Source organism: Triturus cristatus, chromosome 8 (assembly GCF_964204655.1).
Source record: "Triturus cristatus chromosome 8, aTriCri1.1, whole genome shotgun sequence".
Classification (NCBI taxonomy): Eukaryota; Metazoa; Chordata; class Amphibia; order Caudata; family Salamandridae; genus Triturus; species Triturus cristatus.
This window is the reverse complement of record NC_140591.1, coordinates 773733789-773746473: the sequence shown is the minus strand read 5'-3', so window position 1 is coordinate 773746473 and position 12685 is coordinate 773733789. Positions and strand designations below refer to the sequence as shown.

Sequence of the window (12685 nt, the reverse complement as noted above, 5' to 3'; positions counted from 1 at the left end):
GAATCCTCGCGAAGTTTTCAAAATAGGTGGGGCGCTACGCTCCGCTCCTACCCTGAAAGTCTCGGGGGGATTCGTCAAGCGGGGGCTGAGATAAAAGGGGGGTCCCAAAACGCGTTTTTCCCATGCATTTTTCCATAGGACCTTTAGACAGGGCTACAGCCCGAACGGCTGAACAGAATTACTAGAAATTTGGCAGAGAGGTAGTCCTCAGGTCAAGGAAGTGCCTTTTGTAGGTTTGGTGTAAATCTGTTCAGTAGATTCTGAGAAAATAGCCTTTAAATCAATATATATATCTGAGCCAGCTTACGGTGCGCTTACGGTACGCTTACCGTACGCGTACGGTGGCGTGCGCGAGCGCGATTCTGATTGGCTCTTAGATCTTAGTAAACATTCGAATCGGTCGAAACCAGGAAGCGGCGGCCGCCATTTTCTCTCTCGCACTCTGAGGGGGGAGCTGATAAACAAATGCCAAAAACATATAAAGGGGCTGTTTAGACAGCGCCCATGCACATAACCATGTTAGTTGAGTCTTCAAAGATCCCCCAAGGCAAAAAACGGTAATTTTTTATTTTTCGAAAATTTCGCCGATTACGCTTACCGTACGCTTACCGTACGCGTACGGTAAAAAAATTTTAAAAAAAATAATCCACACTCTCTCCACCCCGTGTGCAAATGGTGTCCGAAGGCCACCATTTGTGCATGGCATATAAGAGCACAGCATTTCCCAAAAAAATTTCAACAGATTACCTATCACAAGGAAGCGCATAATATGTCCTCCATGTGCGCACGGTGCGCGAAGCGCATCGTGCGTACATGGCCCATCTAGCGTAACGTGGGGACGCGGTGCGCGTAGCGCACCGCGTGCCCACCGTGCGTGCACGGCACTAACTGCGTAAAGTGGGCGCGCGGTGCGCAAAGCGCACCGCGTGCTCACTGTGCGCGCACGGTGCGCGAAGCGCACCGTGCGCGCACGGAACGAACTGCGTTAAGTGGACGCGCACGCCACGAATGGCGTAAAGTCACTTAGCATTTAAAAAAACGTACAAATTCACTGAAAAAACCATAGGTTTCACACACGTTATAGTTAGGAATTAGCATTTAAAAAACCTTGCAAATTCACTGAAAAAACCATAGGTTTCACACATGTTATAGTTAGCGGAAATTTTACTGATAAAAAACCAATGAAATTCCCCCGTTATAGTTAGTGCAGGAAACTATAACTCACGCGACCGCAATCTTCTGCTGATGACATATGTGTCTTTATGAAAAAAAAATATTTGTAATATATGCATAGCTAAAAATTTATGGAAGAAGACATGGGCAAATAAGTGTCTAAATACAGTATTAGCATCAGCAGAGGATTGCGGTCGCATGAGTTATAGTTTCCTGCACTAACTATAACGGGGGAATTTCATTGGTTTTTTATCAGTAAAATTTCCGCTAACTATAACATGTGTGAAACCTATGGTTTTTTCAGTGAATATATAGATAGATAGATATAAAGATAGATAGATAGATAGATAGATAGATAGATAGATAGATAGATAGATAGATAGATAGATAGATAGATAGATAGATAGATAGATAGAAATATAATATAAATATATAGATATAAATATATATAATGTTTCTATAGTTATTTAGGGTTCATATGCAATTGAAATTGATTTCTAGGATTCCTAAGAACTTTAAAGCTGTTTGATAAATGATGATGAATGAATGTTTGCATATCACTAGAGAAATTGGCTAAAGTTTGTGATGTCATTTTTTTTGCAGATTCATACAGTGAACAAATATTAGAGGGATTGTCAAAAAAGGCATTTCCCATGGGACATTTTGCTCTCTACTATCCAAAAACATTGAATGGGTTTACGCTAGAACTTCACTCAGAAAGAATGCTTTTTCCATTTTAACTAAATCCATACTGTAGTTTTTTTTGACTCAGCGCTTAGAGCAAGCGGGTGTGACTGACGCGGTTCCCATCCTATTGATTTAATACAGACAACAAGGCTAATTTGACCCACTGCGAGAAGGGAACATTGTTGAAACTGAGTGAGACCCCCACAAAGGCAAGATATAGACAGTTGAGAGGTGCTTGGTCAGATCGATTATTTGTCCTCAGGAGACCCGCTATAAATAATCTCTAGGTCGAAACGTCGACACTCATGTGTGGATCATTCATAATAATTCAGTGTTCTGGATCAGTACTAGTGCTGGACTGATAATTATGAATTATGGATACCCATGTTGTTCATTATGTATAACATTTTAATTTTTCCACTATTGCACTTATGAGCATTACGCTGTCTGCACTTTATTGATTCATTGTGTAGCACATGTAAAGAACAATAAAACTGTGAGTTTGTAGATGATCAACACTGACATGTATTTTTACCTCATGGGCTATGATGAGTGAGTCCCAGGGAACCATTTGTTTTTTAGACATCAGCATTCGAAAGGTGTGTCAGACAGGCATCAAAAAGTTAAAATTCAAAGGTAACTTGGCTATTTAGCTAAGAAGCCAGAAACTCCCAAATTCTGTGAAGCACACATTTGAATTTGTCTTGAAATTTGATTGGCTGATGAGGGAATTACATTTTTATTTCCTGCCATCCCTGAGGTAGGTAAATGTGAACATAGAAGAGTGGAAAATCTTCTGAAAAATAGCCAAAAATGCACTTAGCACACAATGCATGTGGCAATTTTCCGACATTCTTTAGCTCACCCAACTGTCATTTTGTTTTCGAAGGTAAAAGTACCTTGTTCTTGAATTCAGAATTTTCAGAAAAATTTTGAATTTCAGAAATTGGGAACTTCATAAAGATTGCAAAGGATATCTTAGGTACCAGGTTTAGTCACTAACTAGTGATGTGTTATTCCTTACAGCTGGGTCTGTATTGTTCCTCTTCTCTACACCTGCATATTTCACACAAAGATAGATAAAGGCTAGAAATGGATAGAGATCAGGCATTCAGCGTGAAAGATCTGAAGATCGTCAATTACCTCATTAAGTGACAAACTGGTAAGAACATGTCGACTTTCCATTTAATGAAGGGCAGTAGAGCAACCCTCTGTTTTTTGTTTTCAACCTTGTGAGAATGGAGGTTTATTTACTCACCGCCACACAATTTTAGTTTCCCTATAACTCAGCCCTACCGCGGTGTGAAGCAATTCACCATTCTGAAGCTTCTCACAAATCTCTGCCAAAGAGCCTTATTAATTCTAGTCACAGAGGAGTTGTCACCAACGAAGAGCAGACTGAGGCTGAGGCATGCCCCTAGTGTCGGTGAGGGTCCAACACCCTTCGTAGAAAAGAACCTTTAGATAATGTTTATGGAACAAATAGCGTCAGCATAAAGGCATAATATTGCCCTGCCTGTTCCCTCTGTCTGTCTGTGTATTTGTGTGTCTAACGTGATTGTGAAGCATATACTCCGACGCCTTTACAAATAACTCCTCTCTCTACTCTACGTGTAAGTGTTGTAAATGCCGTGACATAAGGTTACCAGGACAGATTTAAGCTTTGACAAAAACAAGCATGGCAGCTTGGCCATGAATCTTATTTGGGATGAAGTACCCACTGATGTGCAGTATAAGTATATTGCAAGTCAACTAAGGATATAGCAGGTCAATACGGAGTTCCTTTATTTGGTCATAGAATACCAAGGTGACTTGCAATATCCATTTAATGTATGGTAGAGGGTAAGCTATTCCTGATAATAGATTGTCACATCATTAATCTTCTCACAAACCACTTAAATCCTTTGGTTCTTTCTCTTTGATATGAAGGAGGTAATATAGTGGCAGGAATGAAGAATGAAATCAGAATCAGTTGTGTGAAATTAAACACACCAAAAACCAATTAATAATTGGTTGCAAAAAAGGAATTAGTATCAGTTTAATAAAAGTCAGATTTAAAAAATGCTTCAGCCCAGAATGTGTAGAAACATACAGAGAGATTCCATCGTTCCTGTGATGCCCTAAAATTAACCTTGTTGCCATTTATAGCTCAAGTCTGTAGATCACTGTTCTTTTTAGAAAATAGAGTAGAAAATAAAAAATAATTTCTCGTGTTCATAGTTAAACTACAGCTATAAGTATACTCTGTGACCTGCCTTTCATATTGGCTGCTGGCTCTAGCAGCAGACGTTCTGACATCACATCTCGACTTTAATAAGTTACTACAGTTAAGCAGCTATGTCATTTCTATATTACAGGTGAGTATAGATGTCACAATTCTAGTGTAGTAAGGAAATTAGAGACAGGATTTTATACTGAGAGTGCAGGTCTCGGGTATAATAAGCATGAATCTTACAATGGCTGCCACCAAAAACATTCACTGGGAGCTAACTGGAGGCATCACATAAAAGAGCACACGACCAAACATATCTAGAGGACTTTGTCAGGAGGAAACTGGCAATGGGGGTAGGAATAAAACTGTTGCAACCTATTTGACTCGACAGAATTGCACGGTATTACAACGTCCTTAATATGCTAGTTACCTAAGCACTATTAGTAAGAGTGGACTGTATCATCTCTAGTGCTTCAATGCAAAAAACAGGGTACCACTATAGAAATGTGCACTTTATTATTGACTAACTCATCAACCAATCAATGTGCTGACATCTCAGTTTAGGGAGTTCAATATTCTTTAGGCAAGTACAGACAAAAGAAAATGTAAATCACTTTAGAAAACCAATGTTATTAGATGTTAATGTTGTAGACTTGTAAAGCGCACAGCTACCCCAGCAACGGGGCGTCCCGGCGCTGTAGACCTCCCCAGCGTCTGTGGGGGGCCGTTGTAGAGATGAGGCAAGCTTAATGCCCAGAGTTGCCGAGTGTGTTCCTGGTTAGAGTAGGTACATTATCGAGTCCGTTTTTGACACTGGTCCCTGGCCGATTCTCTGCTTACGGGTCTGCCGCCTCTAACTAGTGAGCCACACCTCTCCACAAGATACATGCTAAATAATGAGAATGGACTGTCAGACATATCATCCTAACTTTAATAATGAACAATAAAACCTACGAGAGTTACCCCAAAAACAGCAGCGCGCACCTACCATCTTTATAGCGTTCTCATCGGTGATGTTGGTGTTGTAGGCCCACGACGCGAGTGAACTTTTGTACGATAAATCTTCCGCCTCTGGGTTGAATGTATCCAGAAAGGCCTTGGCTTGACTTGTGACGTCATTCTGTGCTGAAGCTACAGCAAGCAGTGCGAGGCAGAGCCAGGGATACAGAGACATCCTCCCGTGTGAGGTGAAGCGTAGAATGACTGATCCTCACAGCAGGTGGAATGCTAATCAGTACCAAGGTATTCAGACTTTGGCATGGACATCAACCTGTTTACGCAAGCGTCATCTTCGTGAGCACCATTATCCATGTTTATGGCGGTAAATGAGTTCCATAACTGATACAGTCGTGAAATTGACACTTATCAGTCTTTGAAACGGTGTATTGATAGCAAAGAACTTAAAGCGGCAGATTTCAAACCGTCTAGCGAGCAAGTACAAGCATCTGAACTTATCTGCGAAAAAAGGCTCAGTGCACTTACGTCATACTAAACAGCGTTTTACTCTCTTCCAAGTGCTGTTTATTTTTCACATAAGGGACATCGGAATAGAAAGGAGCTGACACACAAAACATTTTAGCAGTGCTTAATGTGTGCCGGTGGCTGCGGGTCGTGGGCACCAGAGTTCAGTTTTGGAGGCCCAGACCTATCGTTTAATTATCAGACTTTCACCCAGAGAGAGAAGGGCAGAAAAGGTGAAAATGAAGAAGAAGAAAAGGATAGAAACGGGTGTCAAAAGTAGAAAGCAGGGATGCCAAAGAACTAGCAAGAGTGTGATAGAGAGGCAGTAAATGTACAGTGGTGTGAGAAAGAGGCATCGGATAGAGTTAAAACTAGGCAGCCTTTGTATTTAAACCCCGGGGTTCAGTACCAGGATGCTAACAAAATCTCCCACACTCCCATACCTATAATTTTCTTTTATTCAGTAAGTAGAAAAATTCTCAACATACACGTCATTACATTATGCATTATTTCCAGAAGTATAATGTATGTAGATAAGTGCGATATACGTTTATATGTGTGCGTAATGTATGCAAAGAAGGGGTATATTACACACCCAGACTCCAAAATGAATTGGAAAATTGGACCTGCTCAGCATCAAAGGAGCTTCCAGAGATCAGACTGACTTTAAAACTCTATCTTTTGCCCCTCGAAACCAACAATAGCTACCATTTTCACCTAATATCCTACCATGTAACATAAAGATGTAAACATAAACCTACCTCTAGGCTTGACCATTGTTTCTTCTTTATCTCTCTTATGCAATTTGTTCGCCTGTGCTATTAATGGCACAAAAGGGATTTTTTTTACAAACCTCTTCATTTACTTTGGTCTACATATAGCACGAAAACTAGTGCAAGCCATAGATACCATAAGAATGCGATATATATGTGTTCTACTGATGTAAATAAAATGCAGTGCAATTGAAGGTACTTACATCATGTTCAAATACTTCAGAGGTAACTGTCGTGTTCCCGACCCCACAGACCACGCGAGACACACCAGAGCTTTCAGGTATTCTTTATTCTTTGTTCGTCGTCTCACCAGTGGGCCCTGACCTCTCGCCCTCAGGTCCTGCCCTGGAATGCCCTTTGTTCCTCTTGCCCCCTTCCCTCACCGGAACTGGTGTCCCGTGTCCTTTGGCCTCTGCCCTTGTGGCCCAGGGTCCTAGTGCCCCTGGTCTGGGCATGACATCTCCCTCCTTGTTGCAAACAACATTTTTTTTTTTTTGTATTTTTTTTTTGTATTGAGAGAGAGAGAGAGAGAGAGAGAGAGAGAGAGAGAGAGAGAGAGTGTCTCCACGGACCTCTGTCTCCTCACATTTCTTCAATTAGTCTTTTTGTTTTCTTGCATTCTCTTCTCGGTCGTTGCGTTCTGTCGTCCGCTTGATCTCTTTCCTCATGTGTCTCTTCCTTCAGCCCATGCATTGGCAGCTCCTTTTCTTTTGATTTCAATTCTCTGAAGTGCGAGCTGTTGCGAGTGATGTGGTATGGCCTGGCTGAAGCCGTTATCATTGGCCCTTTGACTCCTGTCACTGTCAGTGGGTCCCTTGAGAAAACACTGTCTGACTTTCGCACTTGTCTCTGCCGTACTACCACGGTGTCTCCTTCTTCTATCCTTGTGCTTGCCGCGTGTCTTCTCCGATCAGCATATGCCTTCATCTTTTCTTTCGCTTGGGTGTCTCTCGTTGCTATGTCATGTCGCTCTATGCTTTCCTTTTCTTTCACTTTTGGCAGCCTCGTCCTGCTTGATCGCCCCAACACCAGTTCCGCGGGGCACCTTCCTGTGGAGCTGTGCGGGGTGTTTCGACAATCCCTTAGGACCTGGCACAGAGCTTGTCCTATTGAGATCTGCGTCAACTTTGCTCTTTGTATTGCCTTTTTGATGGTTCCCATGAACCGTTCTGCCATCCCATTTGCTTGTGGCCATAGGGGAGTTATTCGTCGATGATTGATCCCGAGGTATTCTATGAACCTTTTGAATTCTTCGCCTGAAAATGGGGGCCCATTGTCCGTCTTCAGTGTCTGTGGTGAGCCCCATGCTGCGAAGATGTCGTACAGGACTGGCAGTGTTGCGTTTGCTGACGTCGAAGCTACCTGCCTCACTATTGAGAATCTGGAGAATTCGTCTATTATTACCAGCAGGTAATTTCCTGTCTCCAGCAGTCCATAGAAGTCAGCTGCCAGTTCTGTCCACACTGCCTTTGGTAGTTTGGACATTTGCAGTGGCTCCGGCTTTGATGGGGGACCTGTTACTTGGCAGATGTGGCAGTGCATCACGGTGTCTTCCACCATGTTGTCCAGTCCCGGGAACCACACTTTTTCTCGTAGCATTTTTTGTGTTGCCACAATCCCTCGATGTGACTCATGTGCTAGTTCTACTGTCCTTCTCCTCAGAGTTTGCAGAATTACAATTCGGGTGCCTCTCATCATTATTCCATTTTCGCTTTCGGAGAGTTCTTCGCTGATCTTTTTGAATGCGAGCAGTTCTTCTTTTCTCACTCCTTCTTCCCAGTTGTTGTTGTTGTTGACGTGCCTCCACCTTTGCTGTTACGTCACTTTCATTATTGCTTGCATGGTGGGGTCTTTCCTAGTCTCCTGTTCCAGTTCTTCCATTGATATCGTTGCTGGTGTGTTGAGTTTGAGTGCAAAGTTTAGGTATTCCTCCGCCATAGTTCTCGCTTGAGATGCTTGTGGCAGTGGGTGCCTTGACATATAATCCGCAGGATTGTGTTCTTTCCCTGGTTTGTGTATTATTTTGAAATTGTAGACCATTAGCCGTATCCCCCACCTCTCTATCCTGGGCGGTATTTTTGCATTTGGATTTCCATATATTGTTATCAGCGCTTGGTGATCTGTTATTATTGTGAACGGTTTTCCTTCGATGAACATGTGGTAGTGTTCACATGCCCATACTACCGCCAGGCTCTCTTTTTCTGGCTGGGAGTATCCTCTTTCGACATCCGATAGGCTTTTGCTTCCATATGCTACTACATGTCTTGGGGAGTCTTTTCCTGGTTGGTGTTGCGCCAGTATTTCCCCTAGCCCCACTGGGCTGGCATCTACTGTCAGTTCAGTGCATATCCTCGGATCGAAGTATGCTAGGTGGTCTACTGCTGTTACGGCGCTTCTGATCTCCTCAAACGCTTTGCTGCACTTTTCAGTCCATGCAAAACTTTGGCCTTGTTTTGTTAGTTCCCTCAGTGGTGCACTTACTGTAGCGAAGTCTTGAATGTACCTTACACAGTAGCTGGCCAGGCCAAGAAATGACCTCACTTCTGCCACGTCTCTTGGTTGTTGTGCTCTTTCCAGCGTTTTTACCTTGTTGCGATCCGGTCGCATTCCTTTCTTGGAGAAGATGTGGCCAAAGAATACTAGTTCGTCTCGCTCCAACTCACATTTCTCTTTGTTTAGTGTCAGACCCGCCTGCTCTAGGTGAGAGCACACCTCTCTTAGCGCTTTGTCGTGCTCCTCGTTTGATTTTCCAAACACCAGGATGTCGTCGCTGTAGTTTAGGCTGTTCTTTACCGGCCTTATTACTTGTCGTATTGTCTCTTGAAATATTTCTGCAGCCGACGATACGCCAAAACTCAGACGTTTGTATCTGAACAGGCCTAGGTGTGTGGAAAACGTCGTGATGTATCGAGACTGAGGATCTAGTTCTAGCTGGTGGTATCCCTTGCACAGGTCTAGTTTAGAGAATCGCCTCATGCCTGTTAGACAGCTGATCATGTCATCAATGTGTGGTCCGGGATGTCTCTCGCGTTCAATTGCTTTGTTTGGTATCCTCATGTCGACACAGATTCTTATTTTTGACGTATCTTTCTTTGGTACGGCCACAATCGGAGACACCCATGGTGTTGGTCCTTCTGCTCGTTCTATGATGTCTTGTTTTAGTAATGCATCCAATTCCTCTTCTACCTGTGGCTGCAGGTGTATTGGTACCCTCCGATGATGTTGCGCAATCGGCCTTACTGTTTCATCAATGTGTAGTGTTATTTGCCGCCCCTTTAGCTTCCCTAAGCCTTGCAGTAATTTGGGGTATTCATTCAGGATGCTTCCTTTGTCTGATATATTGTAAGTCATTTCAAAAAGACCCATCATCTGAGCCGTGATGTTGCTCAAAAGGCATGGCGCTGGGATGTCGCCCTTTAATACATGAATTTCTTCCTTCGTCTTTTGGTCTTTGTATGTCAGTTCTTCTGTGAATTTCCCCATGTTTGTTACTGGTGTTCGGGACCCCCAGGTGAAGACTTCAATTCGGGACGGCCTCAAGCTTGGCTTTATTTTCATCTTTTCGTATTCCGACACACACATGATGTTACACGTCGCGCCACTGTCTAAAACGAACTTTGCTTTGTGTGACCCTACACCTATTGTCACCGATTCTGTCTTTTTGATCTTGCTTTTGTCTACCAGACATATGCTTTCTCTGCTTTCACCCTCCTCATTTTGTTCGGTAGTGACATCCGACATGAGGTATAGTCGTCCCGTCGATCCCTCTTCTTTTTCTTCTTCTTCTTCTGATCCTATTGAGGGCTCCTTGTTCCTGTGTCGACGTGTCGAACATGCCTGCTGGCTGGTACTCGTGGTCTTTCTGTTCTTCCTCTGTCATTCCTGAATTGCATTCCTTGACACACACTGGCATAGTGATTCCTCCCATTGCATTTCCGACAAGTCTGACCAAACGCCGGACACGGCCCTCGATGTGGAAATTCAAGTCTGCACCTGTAGCACGTTCCTTCTGGTCGTTTCTTCACTGTCTGGCCATTTCTGTCCTTTTTCCATCCCCTTGTGCGGTTGTTGTTTGTCATTCGGTGCACTTGGTCCACTGATCGTTCCTTTCCTCGTTCCATTTACTTTGCTTGTGCTGTCGGTCTTGCTTCCGCTCTTGCTAGTGATAGGATGTTTTCTAAAGACGTTGGTTCTTTTAGAATTCTTGCGTGAAATTCCGTGGCACGGCAGCCCTCTATGATGCGCAGTCTGATGGCTTGTTCGTTATCGAATTTGTCGAACTCACAGTGCGTTACTAGCTTTCGCAGTCTCGTTGCGAAGTCATCCAGCGTTTCATCTTGTTGTTGGAAAGCGATCGTGAAAGTGTATCGCTCAAAATCAACATTTCTCTGCGGGTCAAATTTGTTTGTCAGGCACGCCTGTAGTTTGTCGTAGGTGGTAGTCTCCTCTTTTAGCAGTGTCACTAGTAGGTCTTCAACCTCATCCCCTGCTAGGTTTAGGAATAGGCCTAGTTGCTTCGCTGCTGTCACGTCAGTCGCTTCCATGTATCTTTCAAAACGCCTGATCCATTTCTCCCACCGTATTCCTGCTTGTGGCTCTGATGGGTTAAATGGTAGTGGTCTCCGATATTGCGCATTTTGTCTTTCTGCCATCCTTTTCTTTTATTGCTGCCTCTTTATTTGCCTTTGCCAAAGCTTGTTTTCTACTTCTGGTGTTTCTTTATTTGTCCTTGCCAATGCTTCTTTAGTCACTTCTGGTCTTTTTATTTGTCTTTGTCAGTGCTTGTTTTCTATTTCTGGTGTTTCTGTGTTTGTCCTTGCCAATGCTTGTTTCTCACTTATGGTGCTTATTTATTTGCCTTTGCCAGTGCTTCTTTAGTCACTTCTGGTGCTTGTTTGCCATTGCCAATGCTTGTTTCCTCCTTTTGCTGTTCTATTTGGCACTTCTTTATCATCGCCTGACTTCAAAATGGCCGCCGCGCTGTTCTCTCTTCCTATTGGTCTGTTTGCCTGACCTCAAAATGGCCACCGGTGATCTCACAATACTTTTCCTCCAATCGGGGCGCTGCCTGACTTCAAAATGGCCGCCCGCTGCTTCTAAATGCTTAATGTCCTTTTTTCTGCCTGACCCTGCCCTCTTCTCGCGATATTTCGCGCTTCAAACAGCGTGCGTTCACTCGACTTTTCAGTCTCCTTACCGGGTGATGCAGGGCAGTCTTCTTGCGCTCGATTACAGTCGGGGTGGGCTCCCGCGCCGTGTCTTCTTCAGTGGCTGCACACACGAGCCACTGTGGGCTCCTGGTCTCTGTTACGGTGTCTTTCGACGCGACAGACCGCTGCACTTCGATCTTCTGCTGGGCACTCGTTCACGCACCTTCGTCGGCAGTTGTCGTGTTCCCGACCCCACAGACCACGCGAGACACACCAGAGCCTTCAGGTATTCTTTATTCTTTGTTCGTCGTCTCACCAGTGGGCCCTGACCTCTCGCCCTCAGGTCCTGCCCTTGAATGACCTTTGTTCCCCTTGCCCCCTCCCCTCACCGGAACTGGTGTCCAGTGTCCTTTGGCCTCTGCCCTTGTGTCCCAGGGTCCTAGTGCCCCTGGTCTGGGCATGACAGTAACGGTCCATAATGCCTGTGAAAACTGGAAACTTACTACCCCCCGTCAGGCAACTCCCATCTTGTTGTGCAAGAGTAATCAGATATCCAAACATGAAACGAAGATGCATTGACCTGTTGGACGCTCTCTCTTCAGGGTCACCCCCAAACGTTTTTCCTTTCTCCTAGTTTTTGATGAATTCGTTTTTGTTGGCCTTAGGACTCTCTGCCAGTGGCGGCTCCCCCATTAGGGCGTTGGGGCGTTGCCCCACTGCTTTCTCGCGGTGCGAGAAGGCAGAAGCATAAATGGTAAAAACGACCATTTATGTTTCTGCCTTCTCGCATTGCGAGAAAGCAGAAGTGCCTCTGTGCTTGGTTGGGGGCGGGAGGGTGGGCGGTCGTGCTCGAGGGCAGGGGGGGAGTGGCTTACCCACTGTTGTAGATACTGACTGTTTGGCCGTCGGCCCTGAGCCGACCAAACAGTCAGTACCCACAACAGTGTGGGTAAACCACTCCCCCCTGCCCTCGCATAGGACCGCCCACACACACTATTTCTCTATGCAGAGAAAATGTCCCGGCTGGGGCGCTCTCCTGCTGCGCCTGCGCCTGCGCAGCGATTGATTTGCGATGAGGAGGAAGCTGCCTGCTGGCTACTTCCTGTTCCTGCAGCAGGTACACGTGGACCCAACCGCCGCTGCACCAGTACAGCGTGACCGGCCAGGAGCTGAGGCGGTGAGGTACCCAACACTCAGGTACGTTACGTATGTTTTATTTTTAATTGTTT

The 12685-nt window shown here is 44.6% G+C and overlaps 1 protein-coding gene across 4 annotated transcripts in view; it reads right to left on the bottom strand.

Moving 5' to 3' along the window:
* The window catches only part of ACE2 (angiotensin converting enzyme 2), a 507698-nt gene extending 502350 nt beyond the window's left edge, over positions 1 to 5348 (bottom strand). For all 4 annotated transcript variants that reach the window (XR_014967783.1, XR_014967782.1, XR_014967784.1 and 1 more), the window contains exon 1: positions 5061 to 5348. Coding sequence is in view for 1 of the 4 variants with exons in the window: in XM_085622215.1 (XP_085478341.1) it covers positions 5061 to 5246 (186 nt within the window). In the remaining 3 variants the exon portion in view is untranslated. The remainder of the gene's footprint in view (positions 1 to 5060) is intronic.
* Positions 5349 to 12685: the final 7337 nt, after the last annotated feature.